Source organism: Budorcas taxicolor, chromosome 7 (genome assembly GCF_023091745.1).
Source record: "Budorcas taxicolor isolate Tak-1 chromosome 7, Takin1.1, whole genome shotgun sequence".
Taxonomy (NCBI): Eukaryota; Metazoa; Chordata; class Mammalia; order Artiodactyla; family Bovidae; genus Budorcas; species Budorcas taxicolor.
In genome coordinates, this window is record NC_068916.1 from 11,441,062 (window position 1) to 11,462,458 (window position 21,397).

General features: G+C 42.0%; 1 protein-coding gene and 1 pseudogene across 1 annotated transcript in view; both read left to right on the plus strand.

Moving 5' to 3' along the window:
- The first annotated feature begins 2,720 nt into the window (after window positions 1-2,720).
- On the plus strand, window positions 2,721-3,577 carry LOC128050469 (protein SET-like; annotated as a pseudogene).
- A 1,811-nt stretch (window positions 3,578-5,388) lies between these two features.
- The window catches only part of LOC128050472 (adhesion G protein-coupled receptor E2-like), a 47,220-nt gene continuing 31,211 nt past the window's right edge, over window positions 5,389-21,397 (plus strand). Inside the window, 4 exon segments of the mRNA XM_052642721.1 lie at window positions 5,389-5,419; window positions 18,747-18,800; window positions 19,118-19,237; window positions 19,776-19,931. Coding sequence (XP_052498681.1) covers window positions 5,389-5,419; window positions 18,747-18,800; window positions 19,118-19,237; window positions 19,776-19,931 — 361 coding nt within the window.

Consider the following 21,397-nt stretch of genomic DNA (forward strand, 5'->3'; position numbering starts at 1 on the left):
ATACTCATGAATTTTTAGGTAGGCAAAAATGTCTTTTTAAATAGAAAATTAACTTAGTAAATAGATACCTTATAAATATATGAATGGGTATGGCTATGTAGTGATGATTTAAAGTTTAAAACTTAGAAATAAAATTATTAAAATATAGAAGAAAATAGAGAATACTTAGATTTCTGGCTAGAAAATAGAAAATGGAAACAGGTAACACCAAACTAGTAATGAGAAATATTCATAGAAACTACAAAGTCATGCCTTCCCTTGGACCCAAAGAGAACTAATATACAACAAAGAAGCCTAAACTCTAAGAAAAGATCATCCACAAATATACCATCAGGAACACTGGTTCACACATACAGTGCACACACACACAAATGATATGACTGTTACAGAAATGATTAAGGGGATTCATCAAAATTTTCTTAATTAAAGAAAGTGCTCTCAGCTTTTCACTGTTGAGTATGATGCTAACTGTGGGTTTGTCTTATATGGCCTTTTTCACCAAACTGAAATAGAAAAAATTTAATGTGTATGAAATAGCAAAACCAATGTTGAGAAAGAAAACAGAACTAGAGGGATGAGGGTCCCTGAAATCAGACTATACTAAAAATCTACAGTTATTCAAAGCAGTATGCTACTAGCACAAAAACAGAAATATACACCAATGGAACAGGATATAAAGTCCAGAAACAAACACATACACCTGTGGCTATGTACTCTATGACAAAGAAAGCAAAAATATACAATGGAGAAGAGACAATCTCTTCATTAAATGGTGCTGAGAAACTGGACTGCCACATGAAAAAAAAAAATGAAATTAGAACATTCTCGAACACCATGCAGAAAAATAAACTCAAATGCTTTAAACATCTAAATTCAAGGCCAAATAGTATAAGACTCTTAGAGGAAAGCATAGGCAGAACACTCCTTGACATAAATTGTAACAATATCTTTTTTGATCCCTGGTGGTCCAGTGGTTAATGCTGGAGAAGTGGGTTCAATTCCTGGTTGGGGAACTATGATTTCACATGCTGGGGGCAACTGAGCCCACATACAACTACTGAGCCCACACTGCAATGAAATATCCCACATGATGCAATAAAGATCCCACATCCCACCACAATTTATAAGATCTGACATTGCTGAATAAACAGACAAATAAACATTTTTCAAAAGAAAGACCATTTCAGAACTGGAGAAAATATTTTTCAAAGAAGCAAACAACAAGGCATTAATCTCCAAAATATTCAAACAGCTCATGCAGCTCAATATTAAAATAAAAGAAAAAAAAAATGGGCAGAAGATCTACATAGATATTTCTCCAAAGAAGATATGCATAGGTGTGTGCTCAGTCACTTCAGTCTTGTGGGACTCTTTGCACCCCCATGGACTGCAGCCCACCAGCTTCCTCTATCCAGGGAATTCTCCAGGCAAGAATACTGGAATGGAATGCCCTCCTCCAGGGGGTCTTCCCAAATCAGGAAGTGAACCTTGGTCTCCTGCATTGCAGGAGCATTCTTTACCCACTGAGCCACCTGGGAAGCCTACCCCAAATACCCCACATATAGATGACCAAAAGGACATGAATGATGCTCAACATCACTAATTATTAGAGACATGCAAATCAAAACTGTAAAGAAGTATCACCTCGCACTGGTCAGGATGGCCATCACCAAAAATTCTACAAACAGCAAGTGCTGGAGAGCATGTGGGGGAAAGGGACCCCTCCTACATGTTGGTGGGAATGTAAACTGGTACAGCCCACTATGGACAACAGTATGGAGATTTGGGGGTGTCAGTGACACTAAGGTGCAGCACAGAAACACTTCATCAGGGGAATAGAGGCCAAGGGAAGAGTTGGGGAATAGGACACCAGTGTTGTCATGTCCAAGAGATGGAGCATGAAGAGCTTCACCTTTAGAACTAGAGGACACCAGTGATCATTGCCTTTCCACATAGATGGGAAAGGGTCATATGAGGACTCAGTGAGAACAGGGCCAGGTACAAGCCCAGAGAGGACTTTCATCAGAAACCAACCCTGCCAGCACTTGATCTTGGACATCCAGCCCCAGAATTGTGAGAAAATAAATTTCAGCTCTTTAAGACACTCATTCTATATTTTGTTGTGGTAGTTCTAGCAGAACTGATAATCATGGCCAAATAGAAAACAGTAAAGTTAAAAAATGCAAACAAAGAAAATTATCATAATTCCATCACACAGACTTCCAGAAAATTTGAGGGATATATTTTTCTTATCTTTAAAAACATATCAGGAATATTTTCTTTTGCCATCAAATATGAATCTCAGACTATGTTGAACTTTGTTTAAGAATAAAATCCTTAGTTTTGGACCTGCCAAGGTTTAGGGATGCTGGGGTGGCATGAGGGAAATCTTTGTGGTGATGGAATATTGATGGATCTTGAATGCAGTGACAGTTGCAGGAATCTACATATGTGATAAAATGACATGGAATTACACACACACATCCTACCAATGTCAGTTTCTTCATTTAAATATTGGACTATCATTATATAAACATGTAATCTTTGTGGGAAAATGACTGATTGCACTGGACCGCTTGGTACTGTTTTGCAACTTCCTCTTAATCTATATTTCAAAATAAAACTTAAAAATAAAAAAGTCTGAGTTCTCTGAGCTTTCAGTACTGCCCTCTTCCCCTGGGAGGATTCCTGGCTTTTTTTTTTTTTTTTTTTTCCCCAGCATGGCCCTCAAACACCAGTCTTCACTTCCACCCCAAGCAAAGAAACCAAAGAAAGCAAGGCTGACTCCTGCCTCCAGGCCAGATGAAGCATCTGCTTCTTCAAATTTGCTGAAGGAAGAAAAAGAATAGCAAGAAGCAATTGAACATATTGATGAAGTGCAAAGTGAGATAGACTTAATGAATAAGCCAGTGAGGAGATTTTGAAAGTAGAATAGAAATATAACAAACTTCACCAACCATTTTTTCAAAAGAGGTCAGCATTGATGGCAAAAATCAAAAAATTTTGGGTAACGACATTTGATAACCATCCACAAGTGTCTGCGCAGCTTGGGGAGGAGGATGAAGAGGCACTGCATTATTTGACAAGAGTCAAAGTGACAGAATTTGAAAACATTAAATCAGGTTACAGAATAGATTTTTACTTTGATGAAAACCCTTACTTTGAAAATAAAGTTTTCTCCAAAGAATTTCATCTGAATGCGAGTGGAGATTCATCTTCAAAGTCTACTGAAATCAAATGGAAATCTGAAAAGGATTTGATGAAGCAATCAGGTCAAACAGAATAAAGCCAGCAGGAAGAGACAGCATCAGGAACCAGAAAGCGTCTTCATCTGGTTTACTGATCATTCTGATGCAGGTGCAGATGAGTTAGGAGAGGTCATCGAAGATTATATTTGCCAAACCCATTACAGTACTACTTGGTTCCTGACACGGATGATGAGGAAGGGGAAGGACAAGAGGACAACGATGATGAAGAGGATGAAGGATTGGAAGACACTGATGAAGAAGCGAATGAGAATGAAGGTGGAGAAGATGAGGGGGAGGTAGGAGAGGAAGATGAAGAAGAAGATAGATGACTAATGGAAGGAACACATGGATTCCAACCTTTTTTTGTTTTCTCCAGTCCCTGGGAGCAAGTAGCAGTCTTTTTTTCCTCCTCTTGTTCTCAGTCGCCCTGCTTTTAAAGTCTCTGCTCCCTTTATACCATGGTTCAAAACTTATTTGGGGGGGAGGGTACCTTGAGCAGAATTCAGTGATACTAGAAGAATACTAGATGCTTCAGTAAAGAATCTCTACCCATTTCTGTTCCAAATTCATTTTTATCCCTTCCTGTCTCAACAAAAATTTTATGGAATCAATACCACCATGCTTTGTGGGAAAACAAGAAAAACCTTCTGCTCCCTTAGCTCTGCTGGAAACTGGAGGGTGCTAGGCCCCTGTTAGTAGTGCATAGAATTCTAGCTTTTTCCCTCCCTTCTCCGTATATTGGGCTCAGAGAGTACACTGTGTCTCTATATGAATAAGGACAGTTACCATTTACCAACATGTATCTGTCTTCTTTCTCGTCTTTAAAAAAAAGAAAAAATACTATAAAATGGGGTTTATAGAAAGTTAGCAAAGGGTGGGTTTCAGATGTTTGGGTGGGTTAAGAGGGCATTTTGACAACATGGCTTCTCCTTTGGCGTGTTTCATTGTGATGTTTAATGGAAATCCTTGCAGTTTAAGATGACACTTTTAAGATAAAATTCTCTCCTAATGATGACTTGAGCCCTGCTGCTTGATGGGAGAATCAGCAGAACATGCAGGCTCTTGTTTGCAATCAAAATTCTCTATTGTGATTTTGCTGCTGTTTATTCTTAAACTTTTCTTCTTGTTTCACTGGAAAGGAAAGAGAATGCTCAGTTTTAAACGTTAAAGTGTACAAGTTGCTTGGTTACAATAAAACTAAATGTGTACACAAAAAAAACTTTTTAATCTGTTAATATATAGCAAATAAATAATTCTATTCACCCTGAACCAAGGTCCTCATACATGCAAAAGACCAATAAAATGCGTCTTCATGTTTGATATAGGAGGTCTTCATATATCAGAACAATATAAAAACCACTTCTGAAGAGTCTTGTGGTACAAATACCAGTTGCTGCTGCTGCTGCTGCTAAGTCGCTTCAGTCATGTCCAACTCTGTGTAACCCCATAGATGGCAGCCCACCAGGCTCCCCCGTCCCTGGGATTCTCCAGGCAAGAACACTGGAGTTGGTTGCCATTGCCTTCTCCAATGCATGAAAGTGAAAAGTGAAAGTGAAGTCGTTCAGTCGTGTCCGACTCTTCGCGACCCCATGGACTGCAGCCTACCAGGCTCCTCTGCCCATGGGGATTTTCCCAGCAAGAGTACTGGAATGGGTTGCCATTGCCTTCTCCGACAAATACCAGTAATGCTATGCAAATGCTTAGAAATTTCAGAGAAGTAATCATCAGGCAAAACAGGAGGAAGAAACATCCAGACCAGTGACTTCCTGTTAGATAATGAGAAGCAACATGCATGTGTTAGATAATGAAAAGCAGCATTCGTGTGTGCTAAGTCGCTTCAGTCATGTACGACTTTTTGTGACCCAGGGGCCTTAGCCTGCCGGGCTCCTCTGTCCACAGGATTCTCCAGGCAAGAATACTGGAGTGGGTTGCCATGCCCTCCTCCAGGGGATCTTCCCAACACAGCTATTGAACCCATGTCTCTTCAGTCTCCGGCATTGGCAAGTAGGTTCTTTACCACTAGCGCCACCTGGAAGAGCCCCATGAAAAGCAGAAGTCATACTGAAAGCCAGAAGTCCCTCCCTGACACACAGAGAAAGATAAGACATCTACTGTGGCTGGGCTTGCTGGTCTCTGCACCATGAGAAACAGGTATCTAAGTTTGCTTCCAGGTAAGTAGAATTATAACGATGGAGTTAGACAACTAAAGCCGTCTGAGATTCTTTATCCAGTTTGAGAATTTTCTCTGTTCTTTACTTTTCAAAGCTTTTGCTTTATTTCTGGTTTTCCCTCTATCTTTACAAAGGAAAGCAGGGAAAGAAATTTAAGAAGGGTATTAACTCATTATGTTAAGTTCTCAAAGGAAAAAGTTGGTGAAACTTTTAATTAGTTAATTAATTTATATTTTTGGTTGTGCTGGGTCCTTGCTGTTGTATGTGGGCTTTTTCTGTTTGCCGTGCATGGGGGCTCCTCTTGGCTGCAGTGCATGGGCTTCTCATTTTGGGGGCAACTCTCTCTTTTATTTTTTTAATATAAATTTATTTATATTAATTGGATGCTAATTACTTTACAGTATTATAGTGGTTTTGCCATACATTAACATGAATCCACCACAGGCGTACATGTGTTCCATATCGTGAACACGCATCCCACCTCCCTCCCCATCCCATCCCCCTGGGTGGTCCCAGTACACCAGCCCAGAGCACCCTGCCTCATGCATTGAACCTGGACTGGCGATCCATTTCACATATGATAATATACATGTTTCAATGCCATTCTCCCAAATCATCCCACCCTCAACCTCTCCCACAGAGTCCAAAAGACTGTTATATACATCTGTACCTTTTTTGCTGTCTCGCATATAGGGTTATCGTTACCACCTTTCTAAATTCCATATATATACATTAGTATACTGCATCAGTGTTTTTCTTTCTGACTTATTTCACTCTATATAATAGGCTCCAGTTTCATCCACCTCATTAGAACTGATTCAAATGTATCCTTTTTAATGGCTGAGTAATACTCCATTGTGTATATGTACCACAGCTTTATATCCACTCATCTGATGATGGACATCTAGGTTGCTTCCATGTCCTGGCTATTATAAACAGTGCTGCAATGAACATTGGGGTACATGTGTCTTTCAATTCTGGTTTCCTCAGTGTGTATGCCCAGCAGTGGGATTGCTGGGTCATATGGCAGTTCTATTTGTAGTTTTCTAAGGCATCTCCACTGTTCTCCATAGTAGCTGTACTAGTCTGGATTCCCACCAACAGTGTAAGAGGATTCCCTTTTCTCCACACCCTCTCCAGCATTTATTGTTTGTAGACTTTTGGATCGCAGCTATTCTGACTGGCATGAAATGGTACCTCATTGTGGTTTTGATTTGCATTTCTCTGATAGTGAGTGATGTTGAGCATCTTTTCATGTGTTTGTTAGCCATCTGTATGTCTTCTTTGGAGAAATGTGTGTTTAATTTTTTGGCCCATTTTTGATTGGGTCGTTTATTCTTCTGGAATTGAGCTGCAGGAGTTGCTTGTATATTTTTGAGATTAGTTGTTTGTCAGTTGCTTCATTTGCTATTATTTTCTCCCATTCTGAAGGCTGTCTTTTCACCTTGCTGATATTTTCCTTTGTTGTGCAGAAGCTTTTAAGTTTAATTAGGTCCCATTTGTTTATTTTTTCTTTTATTTCTAATATTCTGGGAGGTGGGTCATAGAGGATCCTGCTGTGATTTATGTCGGAGAGTGTTTTGCCTATGTTTTCCTCTAGGAGTTGTATAGTTTCTGGTCTTACATTTAGATCTTTAATCCATTTACAGTTTACTTTTGTGTGTGGTGTTAGAAAGTGTTCTAGTTTCATTCTTTTACAAGTGGTTGACCAGTTTTCCCAGCACCACTTGTTAAATAGATTGTCTTTAATCCATTGTATATTCTTGCTTCCTTTGTTAAAGATAAGGTGTCCATAGGTGCATGGATTTACCTCTGGGCTTTCTATTTTGTTCCACTGATCTATATTTCTGTCTTTGTGCCAGTACCATACTGTCTTAATGACTGTGGCTTTGTAGTAGAGCCTGAAGTCATGCAGGTTGATTCCTCCAGGTCCATTCTTCTTTCTCAAAATTGCTTTGGCTATTCAAGGTTTTTTGTATTTCCATACAAATTGTGAAATTATTTGTTCTAGCTCTGTGAAAAATACCGTTGGTAGCTTGATAGGGATTTCATTGAATCTATAGATAGCTTTGTGTAATATCCTCATTTTCACTATATTGATTCCTGCAATCCATGAACACTGTATATTTCTCCATCTATTAGTGTCCTCTTTGATTTCTTTCACCAGTGTTTTATAGTTTTCTATATATAGGTCTTTAGTTTCTTGGTAGATATATTCCTAAGTATTTAATTCTTTTCATTGCAATGGTGAATGGAATTGTTTCCTTAATTTCTCTGTTTTCTCATTATTAGTGTATAGGAATGCAAGGGATTTCTGTGTGTTGATTTTATATCCTGCAACTTTATTATATTCATTGGTTAGCTCTAGTAATTTTCTGGTGCAGTCTTTAGGGTTTTCTATGTAGGGGATCATTTCATCTGCAAACAGTGAGAGTTTTACTTCTTCTTTTCCAATTTGGATTCCTTCTATTTCTTTTTCTGCTCTGAGTGCTGTGGCCAAAATTTCCAAAACTATGTTGAATAGTAGAGGTGAGAGTGGGCACCCTTGTCTTGTTCCTGACTTTAGGGGAAATGCTCACAGTTTTTCACCATTCAGGACAATGTTTGCTGTGGGTTTGTCATATATAGCTTTTATTATGTTGAGGTATGTTCCTTCTATTCCTGCTTTCTGGAGGGTTTTTATCATAAATGGATGTGGAATTTTGTCAAAGGCTTTCTCTGCATCTATTGAGATAATCATATGATTTTTATCTTTCAATTAGTTAATGTAGTGTATTACATTGATTGATTTGTGGATATTAAACAATCCTTGTATCCCTGGGATAAAGCCCACTTGATCATGATGTATGATCTTTTTCATATGTTGTTGGATTCTGTTTGCTAGAATTTTGTTAAGGATTTTTGCATCTATGTTCATCAGTGATATTGGCCTGTAGTTTTCTTTTTTGTGGCATCTTTGTCAGGTTTTGGTATTAGGGTGATGGTGGTCTCATAGAATGAGTTTGGAAGTTTACCTTCCTCTGCAATTTTCTGGAAGAATTTGAGTAGGACAGATGTTCAGTTCAATTCAGTTCAGTCACTCAGTTGTGTCCAACTCTTTGCAACCCCATGAATTACAGCACGCCAGGCCTCCCTGTCTATCACCAACTTCCGGAGTTCACTCAAACTCATGTCCATCGAGTCAGTAATGCCATCCAGCTATCTCATCCTCTGTCATCCCCTTCTCTTCTTGCCCCCAATCCCTCCCAGCATCAGAGTCTTTTCCAATGAGTCAACTCCAAGGAATAAGCCTCTTAATTTCATGGCTGCAATCACTGTCTGTAGTGATTTTGGAGCCCCAAAAAATAAAGTCTGACACTGTTTCCACTGTTTCCCCATCTATTTCCCATTAAGTGATGAGACCAAATGCCATGATCTTAGTTTTCTGAATGTTGAGTTGTAAGCCAACTTTTTCACTCTGCTTTCACTTTCATCAAGAGGCTTATTAGTTCCTCTTCACTTTAGCCCTTCTCTAAATTTTTGGTAGAATTCAGCTGTGAAGCCGTCTGGTCCTGGGCTTTTGTTTGCTGGAAGATTTCTGATTACAGTTTCAATTTCCATGCTTGTGATGGGTCTGTTAGGATTTTCTATTTCTTCCTGGTTCCGTTTTGGAAAGTTGTGCTTTTCTAAGAATTTGTCCATTTCTTCCAAGTTTTCCATTTTATTGGCATATAGCTGCTGATAGTATTCTCTTGCGATCCTGTCTATTGTGATCTCTCCATTTTCATTTTTAATTTTGTTGATTTCATTCTTCTCCCTCTGTTTCTTGATGAGCCTGGCAAATGGTTTGTCAATTGTATTTATCTTCTCAAAGAACCAGCTTGGCTTTCTTGATTTTTGCTATGGTCTCCTTTGTTTCTTTTGCATTTATTTCTGCCCTAATTTTTAAGATTTCTTTCCTTTCTGCTAACCCTGTGGTTCTTCATTTCTTCCTTTTCTAGTTGCTTTAAGTGTAGAGTTAGGTTATTCATTTGACTTTTTTCTTGTTTATTGAGGTAAGCTTGTACTGCTATGAACCTTCCCCTTAGCACTGCTTTTACAGTGTCCCATAGGTTTGGGGTTGTTGTGTTTTCATTTTCATTCATTTCTGTACATATTTTGGTTTCTTTTTTATTTCTTCTGTGATTTATTGGTTATTCAGCAGCGTGTTGTTCAGCCTCCATATTTTGGAATTTTTAATAGTTTTTCTCCTGTAATTGACATCTCATCTTACTGCATTGTGATCAGAATAGAGGCTTGGAATGATTTTAAATTTTTTTAATTTACCAAGGCTAGATTTATGGCCCAGGATGTCATCTATCTTGGAGAAGTTTCCATGTGCACTTGAGAAAAAGGTGAAATTCATTGTCTTGGGGTGAAATGTCCTATAGATATCAATTATCTCTAACTGGCTATTGTATCATTTAAAGTTTGTGTTTCGTTGTTAATTTTCTGTTTAGTTGATCTATCCACAGGTGTGAGTGAGGTATAAAAGTTTCCCACTATTATTGGGTTATTGTTAATTTCCCCTTTTTTACTTCTTAGCATTTGCCTTACATATTGCAATGCTCCTATGTTGGGTGCATATATGTTTATAATTGTTACATCTTCTTCTTGGATTGATACTTTGATCATTATGTGGTATCCTTCTTTGTCTCTTTTCACAGCCTTTCTTTCAAAGTCTATTTCATCTGATATGAGTATTGCTACTCCTGCTTTTTTTTTTTTTTTTTTTTTTTTTTTTGGTCTCCAATTGCATGAAATATCTTTTTCCAGCCCTTCACTTTCAGTCTGTATGTTTCCCTTGTTTTGAGGTGGGTCTCTTGTAGACAACATATATAGGGGTCTTGTTTTTGTATCCATTCAGCCAGTTTTGTCTTTTGGTTGGTACATTAACCCATTTACATTTAAAGTAATTATTGATAAATATGATCCAGTTGCCATTAACTTTGTTGTTTTGGGTTCGAGTTTATCCACTTTTTCTGTGTTTCCTGTCTAGAGAAGATCCTTTAGCATTTGGTGGTGCTGAATTCTCTCAGCTTCTGCTTGTCTGTAAAGCTTTTGATTTGTCCTTCATATTTGAATGAGATCTTTGCTGGGTACAGTAATCTGGGTTGTAGGTTTTTCTCTTTCATCACATTTAGTATGTCCTGCCATTCCCTTCTGGCCTGAAGAGTTTCTATTGAACAATCAGCTGTTATCATTATGGGAATCCCTTTGTGTGTTATTATTGTTTTTCCCTTGCTCCTTTTAATATTTGTTCCTTCTGTTTGCTCTTTGTTTCATTTAATTAATATGTGTCTTGGGGTGTTTCACCTTGGGTTTATCCTGTTTGGAATTCTCTGGGTTTTTTGGACTTGGGTGGCTATTTCCTTCCCCATTTTAGGGAAGTTTTCAACTATTATCTCCTCAAGTATTTTCTCATGGTCTTTCTTTTCATCTTCTTCTTCTGGGACTCCTATGATTCGAATGTTGGGGTGTTTAACATTGTCCCCGAGGTCTCTGAGGTTGTCCTCATTTCTTTTAATTCTTTTTTCCTCTCTGCTTCATTTATTTCTACCATTCTATCTTCTACCTCACTTATCCTATCTTCTGCCTCCGTTATCCTACTTTTGGTTCCCTCCAGAGTGTTTTTTATCTTATTGTTGCATTATTCATTATATATTGACCCTTTTTCATTTCTTCTAGGCCCTTGGTAAACATTTCTTGAATCTTTTCAGTCCTTGTCTCCAGGTTATTTATCTGTAACTCCATTTTGTTTCCAAGATTTAGGATTATTTTCACTATCATCATTTGGAATTCTTTATCAGGTAGATTCCCTATCTCTTCCTCTTTTGTTTGGTTTGGTGGGCATTTATCCTGTTCCTTTAGTTACTGAGTATTTCTCTGCCTGTGCATCTTGTTTATATTGCTCTGCTTCGGGTGGCCTTTCTGTATGCTGACAGTTTGTGGTTCCTCTTTATTGTGGAGGTTCCTTGCTGTGGGTGGGGTTGGACGGGTGGCTTGTCAAAGTTTACTGGTTAGGAAATCTTGTGTCAGCTTTCTGGTGGATGGAGCTGGATTTCTTCTCTCTGGAGTGCAATGAAGTGCCCAGTAATGAGTTTTGAGATATCTATGGGTTTGGTGTGACTTTGGACAGTCCGTATATTGAAGCTCAGGGCTATGTTCCTGTGTTGCTGGAGAGTTTGCGTGGTATGTCTTGCTCTGGAACTGGTTGACTCTTGGGTGGTGCTTGGTTTCAGTGTAGGTATGGAGGCTTTTGATGAGCTCTTATTGATTGATGTTCCCTGGAGTCAGGAGTTCTCTGGTGTTCTCAGGTGTTGGACTTAAGCCTCCTGCCTCTGGTTTTCAGTCTTATTCTTACAGCAGCCTCAAGACTTTTCCATCTATATAGCACCAATAATAAAACATCTTGGTTAATGATGAAAAGTTTCTCCACAGTGAGGTACACCCAGAGAGGTTCACAGTGTTACATGGAGAAGAGAAGAGGGAGGAGGGAAATAAAGGTGACCAGGAGGAGACGATGGGGGATCAAAAGAGGAGAGAGCAATCTAGCTAGTAATCACTTCCCTATGTGCTCTCCACAGTCTGGACTGCTCAGAGATGTTCATGGAGTTACACAGAGAAGAGAAGAGGGAGAAAGGAGACAGAGATGGCAAAGAGGATAAAAAGGGGAGTCAAAAGGAGAGAGACAGATCCAGCCAGTAATCAGTTCGCTAAGTGTTCTCCACAGTTCAGAACACACAAAGAGATTCACAGAGTTGGATAGAGAAGAGAAGGGGGAGGGAGGAGATAGAGGCGACCTGGTGGAGAAAAAGGAGAGTCAAAAGGGAGAGAGAGCAGTCAGGCTAGTAATCTCACTCCCAAGTAAAACTGGGTACTGAAGATTGGGTTCTTTTATTTTTTTTTTAACTTTATTTTACTTTACAATACTGTATTTTTTTTAATCTGATATTATTATCTTTATTTTTTTTTAGTATTAAGTTTTTTATTTTTTTAATTTTAAAATCTTTAATTCTTACATGTGTTCCCAAACATGAACCCCCCTCCCACCTCCCTCCCCATTGATTTTGCCATACATTGACATGAATCCACCACAGGTGTACATGCGTTCCCAAACATGAACCCCTCTCCCACCTCCCTCCCATAACATCCCTCTGGGTCATCCCTGTGCACCAGCCCCAAGCATGCTGTATCCTGCATTGGACATAGACTGGTGATTCGATTCTTACTTGATAGTATACATGTTTCAATGCCATTCTCCCAAATCATCCCACCCTCTCCCTCTCCCTCTGAGTCCAAAAGTCCGCTATACACATCTGTGTCTTTTTTGCTGTCTTGCATACAGGGTCATCATTGCCATCTTTCTAAGTTCCATATATATGTGTTAGTATACTGTATTGGTGTTTTTCTTTCTGGCTTACTTCACTCTGTATAATCGGCTCCAGTTTCATCCCTCTCATCAGAACTGATTCAAATGTATTCTTTTTAACGGCTGAGTAATACTCCATTGTGTATATGTACCACAGCTTTCTTATCCATTCATCTGATGATGGACATCTAGGTTGCTTCCATGTCCTGGCTATTATAAACAGTGCTGTGATGAACATTGGGGTACATGCATCTTTCAATTCTGGTTTCCTCAGTGTGTATGCCCAGCAGTGGGATTGCTGGGTCATAAGGCAGTTCTATTTGCAGTTTTTTAAGGAATCTCCACACTGTTCTCCATAGTGGCTGTACTAGTTTGCATTCCCACCAACAGTGTAGGAGGGTTCCCTTTTCTCCACACCCTCTCCAGCATTTATTGCTTGCAGATTTTTGGATTGCAGACATTCTGACTGGTGTGAAGTGGTACCTCATTGTGGTTTTGATTTGCATTTCTCTAATAATGAGTGATGTTGAGCATCTTTTCATGTGTTTGTTAGCCATCCGTATGTCTTCTTTGGAGAAATGTCTATTTAGTTCTTTGGCCCATTTTTTGATTGGGTCGTTTATTCTTCTGGAATTGAGCTGCATAAGTTGCTTGTATATTTTTGAGATTAGTTGTTTGTCAGTTGCTTCATTTGCTATTATTTTCTCCCATTCAGAAGGCTGTCTTTTCACCTTGCTTATATTTTCCTTTGTTGTGCAGAAGCTTTTAGTTTTAATTAGATCCCATTTGTTTACTTTTGCTTTTATTTCCAGAATTCTGGGAGGTGGATCATAGAGGATCCTGCTGTGATTTATGTCGGAGAGTGTTTTGCCTATGCTCTCCTCTAGGAGTTTTATAGTTTCTGGTCTTACATTTAGATCTTTAATCCATTTTGAGTTTATTTTTGTGTGCGGTGTTAGATTGGGTTCTTAAAGGTACAAAATTGATAGAAAGTGAAAGTGAAGTTGCTCATTCATGTCCGACTCTTTGCGACCCCATGGACTGTAGCCTATCAGGCTCCTCCATCCATGGAATTTTTCAGGCAAATGGAGTGAATTGCCATTTCCTTCTCCAGGGGATCTTCCCGACTCAGGAATCGAACCCAGGTCTCCCACCTTGCAGGCAACACTTTACTGTCTGAGCCACCAGGGTCTAACAAATACCAAAAAGCAAAGATTAAAAATCTAGGGTAGAGGTTAGACTCTCAAAAATACAATATTAAAAAACCAGAACAAAGTCACAAAAATTATAAAATATATGGGTGAAGTTTGCTTTAAAAATAGGGTCTTTTTTTTCAAGGTAATAGTAGGCCATAAAAATGAAAATTAAAGGAATAATAGAGGACTTAAAATTTTTTAATTTTTTTTTAATTTAAATAATGATAATAGTAAAAATATATCTAGGAATTTCTCTGGACCTGTTGCAGACAGTGTGGGGTCAATTCATTTTCAGATAGTTCCTTGATCCAGCTTACACTTCTCAAGATCTATAGGCCCCTTCCTATGTAGTCGGTGCTAACTACAGGGTTTTAATCTTTCACATCTGTCACTTCCAAAGCGGTTCCTTCTGTTTATTTTAGCTTCTTCTGCTTGCGGATCTCTTCAGTGTCTAATTTCTGCCCTGACAGAAGGGGGCGATGGTGATCACTTTTTTAGGCTCATTTGTTCAGTTGTGCTGTGGGGAGGGAGGAACACTGCAAACAAATATCACTGGCGTGTGTGGGGAGTGCTCACAGTGTCTCGGCCACACTGGGTTTGCCCCCGCTCACAGCATGGGTGCTTTCTTGGTCTACACTTCTCAGGCTCTAGGTTGCTCTGCTGGGAACTGTCTGAGGCGGGCCCTGGGTTGCGTGCACTTCCCAGGCCTAAGCCGCTCAGGTTCAGGTTCTCGGGTACTCCACAAAGGCACAGACTGGGTTGGGCCTGCAGTTTGTACCCTTCCCAGGTCCAAGCAGCTCAGGTGATCAGGTGCTTGGTGAGCAGAGTCACCCCCAGGTTGGGGTTGCATCTTATCCTCTCCCCCTGTCCCAGCCGCTCAGTTTTCTGGGTGTACAATGGGCGCACCTTCTCAGATGTGCCGTGTGTCTCTTCTGGGAAGCTGATCTCTGGCTACGACCCTCCCGGTGAATGTCAACCATCCAGAATCCCAAGAAATCTTGGTTAGCAATGAAGCCTGCTTGCAGTTTGGTAGAGGATGCCTCTCTGGAGACACAGTTGCCCCCTTCCAGCTCTGGCGGCCCCAGCCTCCCTGTCTCTGGTGGGGGATGGGCTGGTCCACAGCTGGCTAGCTCTGCTCAGTCCTTTGCTCTGTGAGCACACCTGGCAGTGTCTTAGGTTAGGGCTTTTCACCGGATAGTTCTCTCTCTCTCTCTCTCTCCCTCTCTCTCTCTGGCTATCCCCCAGTCTGGGTTGATATCTCATGTTAGTTCCCTCAGATTGCCCTTCAGGGCATTCAGGCCTTGTCCTTACCCTAAGCAATGCAGCCCTCGCCTCCCTGCCCAGACCCCTCCCCACTTGCTAGCGGTGGATGCCAGCATCTGGGCTGCTTTTCTGCTGGAAGTTGCCATTAGGCATGGAATCTGTGGGGTTTAATTATTTATTTATTTATTTTTCCTCCCAGTTATGTTGCCTTCTGAGATTCCAATACTTGCCACAGACCCACTGGTGAGAGTGTGTCCTGGTGTTTGGAAACTTCTCTCTTTTCAGACTCCCTTCCAGGGACAGATCTCTGTCCCTACCTCTTTTGTCTCTCTTTTTATCTTTTATATTTTGTCCTATCTCCTTTCGAAAACAATGGGCTGCCTTTCTGGGTGCCAGATGTCCTCTGCCAGCATTCAGAAGTTCTTTTGTGGAATTTGCTCAGCGTTCAAATGTTCTTTCGATGAATTTGTCTCCCCATTCTACTCCTCTGCCATCTTAGGACCGCCCCCAACTCTCTCTCTTAAAAAACTTTGTATTTCATATTGGCATATAGCTGATTAAGGGATAGGCTAGCCACTCCAGTATTCCTGGGCTTCCACTGTGGTTCAGCTTGTAAAGAATCGCAAGCAATGTGGGAGACCTGGGTTTGATTCCTGGGTTGGGAAGATTCCCGGGAGAAGGGAAAGGCTGCCCACTCTACTATTCTGGCCTGGAGAATTCCATGGACTGTATAGTCCATGGGGTCCAAAGAGCCAGACAAAACTGAGCGGCTTTCACTTTTACTTTTCATAGCAAATTAACAGTGTTATGATAGTTTCAGGTGGGCAGCAAGGGACTCAGCCATACATCTATATGAACCCATTTTCCTTCAAATTATGGTGGCTTCTCATTGCAGAGTGTGGGCTCTAGGTGGGTGGGCTTCAGTAGCTGTGGCTAATGGGTCTAAGTTGTTCTGCAGCATGTGGGACCATCCGTACCAGGAATCGAACCTGTGTCTTCTGCATTGGCAGGCAGATTCTTGCCCATTGGACTACCAGGAAAGTCCCAAGTTAGTGAAATGCATTCCTAGTGAAACTTAACTAAGATTTCTCATTTTACCACCTGTATTAGCCCAGGTTCTCAAGAGGAACAGAACCAATAGGGTGAATCTATAGAGGTGAGAAAGGATTTTATTTAAGAAACTGATTCATGAAATTGTGGAGGTCGGAAAGTCCAAAAATCTCAAGGACCAGCAGCACACTGGAAACCCAGGATGACCTGATGTTGCATCTCACATTCAAGGGCCTCCAGAAGCGATTTTTTTTTTCTTCAAGGAGGTCAATTTTCTTTTTCCTCTTAGGCCTTCAACTGATTGGATGAGGTTCACCTAAATTATGGAGGGTAATGTGCTTTATTTGGAGAAGGCAATGGCACCCCACTCCAGTACTCTTGCCTGGAAACTCCCTTGGATGGAGGAGCCTGGTGGGCTGCCATCTATGGGGTCGCACAGAGTCGGACACAACTGAAGCGACTTAGCAGCAGCAGCAGCAATGTGCTTTATTCAGAGTCTACTGATTTAAATGTTAACTCAGAAACAGACTCATTGACTTAGAAAATAAGCTTATGATTGCGGGGGGAAGTGGGGGATGAAAGATAGATTGGGAGTTTGGGATTCACATGTACCCACTGCTATATTTAAAATAGATAATCAACAAGCACCTACTGCATAGCACAAGGAACTCTGCTCAATATTCTGTAATAGCCTAAATGGGAAAATAATTTGCAAAAGAACAGATACATGTATATGTATAACTGAATCGCTTTTCTATACACCTGAAACTAACCTAACATTGTTAATCAGCTATGGTCCAATATAAGATAAAGATGAAAGAAATTATTTTTCCTGCCAAACAATGCTAGTTTGTGTAAAACCTTCACAGCAATATCTCGACTAGTGTGGGACCAAATATGTGGGTACAGCAGCCCAGCCACATTGCTACATAAAATTAACCATAATATCAACTAAACGTTATTAGTCTTCAGTCATCTACAACTGAAATAAAGCTCATGCTATTATGCTATTACTACCATTACACTCATTTGATCAAACCACTCAATTCTAAAGAAAATCTACTCTGAATATTCATTGAAAGGACTGATGCTGAAGCTGAAGCTCCAATACTTAGGCTAACTGATGCAAAGAGCTGACACACTGGAAAAAACCTTAATGCTGGGAAAAATCGAGGGCATGAGGAGAAAGGGGCAATAGAAGAGATGGTTGGATAGCATCATTGACTCAGTGGACGTGAGTTTGAGCAAATTCTGGGAGGTAGTGGAGGGCAGAGGAGCCTGATGTGCTGCAGTCTATGGGGCCACAAAGAGGTGGACACGAGTTAGCAACTGAAAAACAACTCATTTTGCATTAGGGAAATTGTGATTCAAAGGACAGGTGGGATTTCGATAGACACGTGGCCACCAAGTGAAAGTTTGTATGCAGACTTGGGTCTTCAAATCCATTCTCCACCAGGATCCTCTGTCACATAACAGTGTTGAAATGGCAGTACAGCATGGAAGAGGAATTTTTTATCTTTGCCTAGGAAGAAAGATCCTATAAGGCACACAGCTCTGAAAAGATTTTCTTAGGGTTCAACTGCTCACTTGGATGGGATGACAGACTGGCTACTGATTGTAGGGTAGACTTCATACCTTTACACCCACAGTGGTTTCATATCACAAAGCCTACTGCTGTCAGTGATTTATTTCAGGGCTGGACTGAGATCAAGGAGAGGAGCTGTGACCTCAGTGCACTCTAGAAAGGCCAGGCGCTCATCTGCAGGGAACCATAGCAGCCACGGCTGCTGAACCTAGAGAGGCCCCTTATCCAGGGCAGACTGGATCTACCTGCAGATACCTTAGCTCTCATATCTACCTGTCCTCACCCGCTCCTGATTCCAGGGTTCCATGTCCGGCTGACATCCTCATGAGGTAGGGCTTGGACTGTCTAACTCCAAACTTGGACTGCAATATCCATGCTCTTCCTATGTGTCCTGAAACATGCAACTTCAACAGGAGAAACCATCCTGGAGAGAAATCCAGAGAGATTTCGGCCATTGCCAGAGGACCAAGAACCTGAGTATGGGCAAAGGCACCAATCTGAGGACTTTCTTCCTCCTTCAAATATGCCCCCTCATTTGGGAGAGGTTGGAGTTTCTAAGATGTGTCCTTGCAATCAGCTGTGTATACTCTGTCCCTTTACATCTAGCACCTAAGGTTCCATGAGGGCTGTGCCTATCAGGAACTGATTCCTTGGGGAGTCCCAGGAGATGCAGGGGGAAGGCAGAGACCTCAGTTCTGTGCAAAGCACAGGAACCTTGGGGAGGCTGAGAAAGTGGTGGGCAGTGGAGACACCACCATCTCCCCAGGAGGCAGTGGCCACATGGAAAGGGTTGAATTGAAGCTCCACTTTCCTATCTTTGTCATATCTGTCTTTCTGCCCCAGGATTCTTGGTGCTGCTGCTGTTTCCAATGGGACCTACAGCCCAGAACAGTAAAGGTGAGTCTGGGGAAAGATGGAGAATGCATGCCAGGGTCTGGGTTTTCTCACTAACAAGAGAGAGAAGGAGACTTATTTTTCAAGTGAGGTTCAGAAATGGTTCTCTGGGAACAAGTGAAGTTGTTTCTTCTACCCAAATGCCCAGAGTGTTCTGAGCTCTTCCCCTTTGGATAGCATTGTCTCTCCCTCTTCCTCCCTCCCTTACCCCCATTCATGTTTCCTTCCCTTCTTCTGCCCATGGACCCCCAGAAGATAGCTTTCTTTCATTCTCTGGAACTTCTGATGATGGTCTCCGTCCTCACTTCTGCCCCTCACAGCCTGCGCTCTGTGGTGCCCTCCGAGCTCCTCATGTGTCAATGGCACCGCCTGCCGCTGTGCTCCAGGATTCATTTCTACCTCTGGGGAAATATTCACGGACCCCTTGGAGAGCTGTGATGGTACGAAGACTTGGGGTGGTGGCAGGACATGCAGAGAATGTGAGGTACAGCCCAGTACCCATGGGAGACATGGATATTCAATGGGTGCTTCAGTCTTTGTCCTCAGAACAGTCAAGCACAGGAAAAAGAAAAACAAAAAGACGCAAAAGTGGAGAGATGAGACATGAAAAATCCTGGCTTCCTGGAGAGGAGCTAGGTCTTCAGGAGTCTGGAGTCTGAGCCTCAGTTTGTCCTTTCAGGACTGAGGAGGGAGATGCAGAACTTCTACCCACTCCCCACTTCAGCACTGCCCATTGTGTCCCAATCTGGGGTGCCAGTCAGAGGGCTAGGAAGATCAGAGCTGATGGCACAAGCTTCAGAGATGGCTTGTTCCAGCTGCGTCTTAGACTCAGCAGTATTGACCAAGAGTCTAAATCATTCTAAAAAGACATGGATTACATATCAGGCCCAGTGCTGCAGAGTCAGGTAGGGATGGGGATCTCTGTCTTGAGGGGACACACATCTTTGGGCAGTGACCCTTTGCCCTGTTGTGTTCCAGACATTGATGAGTGTGGACCACCCTCACCAGTGGACTGCAGAGGCTCTGCAGACTGCCAGAACACGGAAGGGGACTACTACTGCACATGCAGCCCAGGCTATGAGCCTGTTTCTGGGGCAGCGGTCTTTCGGAATGAGAGTGAGAACACATGTCGAGGTAAGAACGCAGCTGCATTCTCCGCCTCTCATTTTTGAGGCTTCCAGGCCAAAATGCTGAGTCATTTCTGAAGCATCCAGGGGACAGGACCTTGGTTACAGGTGTAGCACCCAGGTCTGAGTTGGGACAGTTTACAGGTACCTGTCCCACCTGCACAGAGAGGCAGATGGTATGAGCCAGGGACCCAGGTCCCAGCTTTGCCACCTGAGAGCTGCATGTGTGACACTGGCCAGGACATTTATTCAGAAATCACTGTTAACATGGGAGATGTGATAATATTATTGTGATTTTCTGTTTTCTTTTTTAAGTACCCCTATCTTGCACAAATCAAAACAAAAGCAGCTTTGCCAAGATCACTACGTGATCTTGGATGAGTTACTTCACCTCTCTCTGTGCCCCAGCTTACCTAACTACAAAAAATGGGGGCGGGGGGAATTATGGTGTTTACCTCACAGAATTGCTGGAAAGGTATATGAGGTCACAAAGCACAAAACACTGATGGCTGCTGGGCTTTTAAATTATGGTCATCATGATCTAACATACCTTCTCCATGATGGGCATCCCTGGGAGCTCTGCCCCAGGGTGGGCACTCAGGAGCAGCTGTCCTGCTCACTCCCTCACCAGGACCAGGAGGAGCATGGCCTCCATACATCACCAGGCTTTGCCCCACTTCCAGGGGGAGCAGGCAGATAGGGAAAGGGGCAAGAGGCCAGCAGTGGGTCAGACAGGACTCCAGAGAGGGGTCCATGAAGAGGGATAGACCTGAATACTGAGGATGGGGAGGGGAGGAGAGTGAAGGTGGGAGGTGAGAAGGATGCTGAGCTCAGGGTTCAGAGGACTCTGAAGAGGGTTCTTTGACCCACTCTGCTACAGGGGGAAGAGCCAGCAACCGTGGGCCCAGTCCCTTCTCTCCTGCCCTGCAGACAGAGGGCAGCAGATCCTCCCTGGTGGGAGGGAAGAGGGGATCTGCATCTGTGTGGAGTCTCCGCTAGCCCATAGCAGCCTCGGTGGGTAGCTGTTGTGCTTGACCTCATGATCTGGTCAGAAGACAGAGCCTTCAGTAAATTAGTAATGGTCCCTCATCTCCAGGCCTACTGTGTGTTTGGAGAATGGAGATTGAGTTGACATTCCTCTCCCAATTTGCCTCATTGGCCACATACTCCTGTGCAGTCAGCAACCTGCACAACTGCACATGGTGATCATTGATCCCACTCAGAGTGTCTGCACTAAGGGGGCTGCACACCCACTGTTGTGAGACCCTCCAGAGACATAGATGTACAAGACTGAAGTGGGAGGGGACCTCAACAGACCTCAAGGTGGATGACAGGGAGACACCCGCCTGCTGGTTTGCATCAAAACATTCTGCCTGAAGACCTAGAACTGTGACAGGCTCAGCCGGATTGTCTTACACTCCCCACCTCAGCATTCCAGCCCTCGCTGCACCCAAGTTCATGTCCATCCATGTT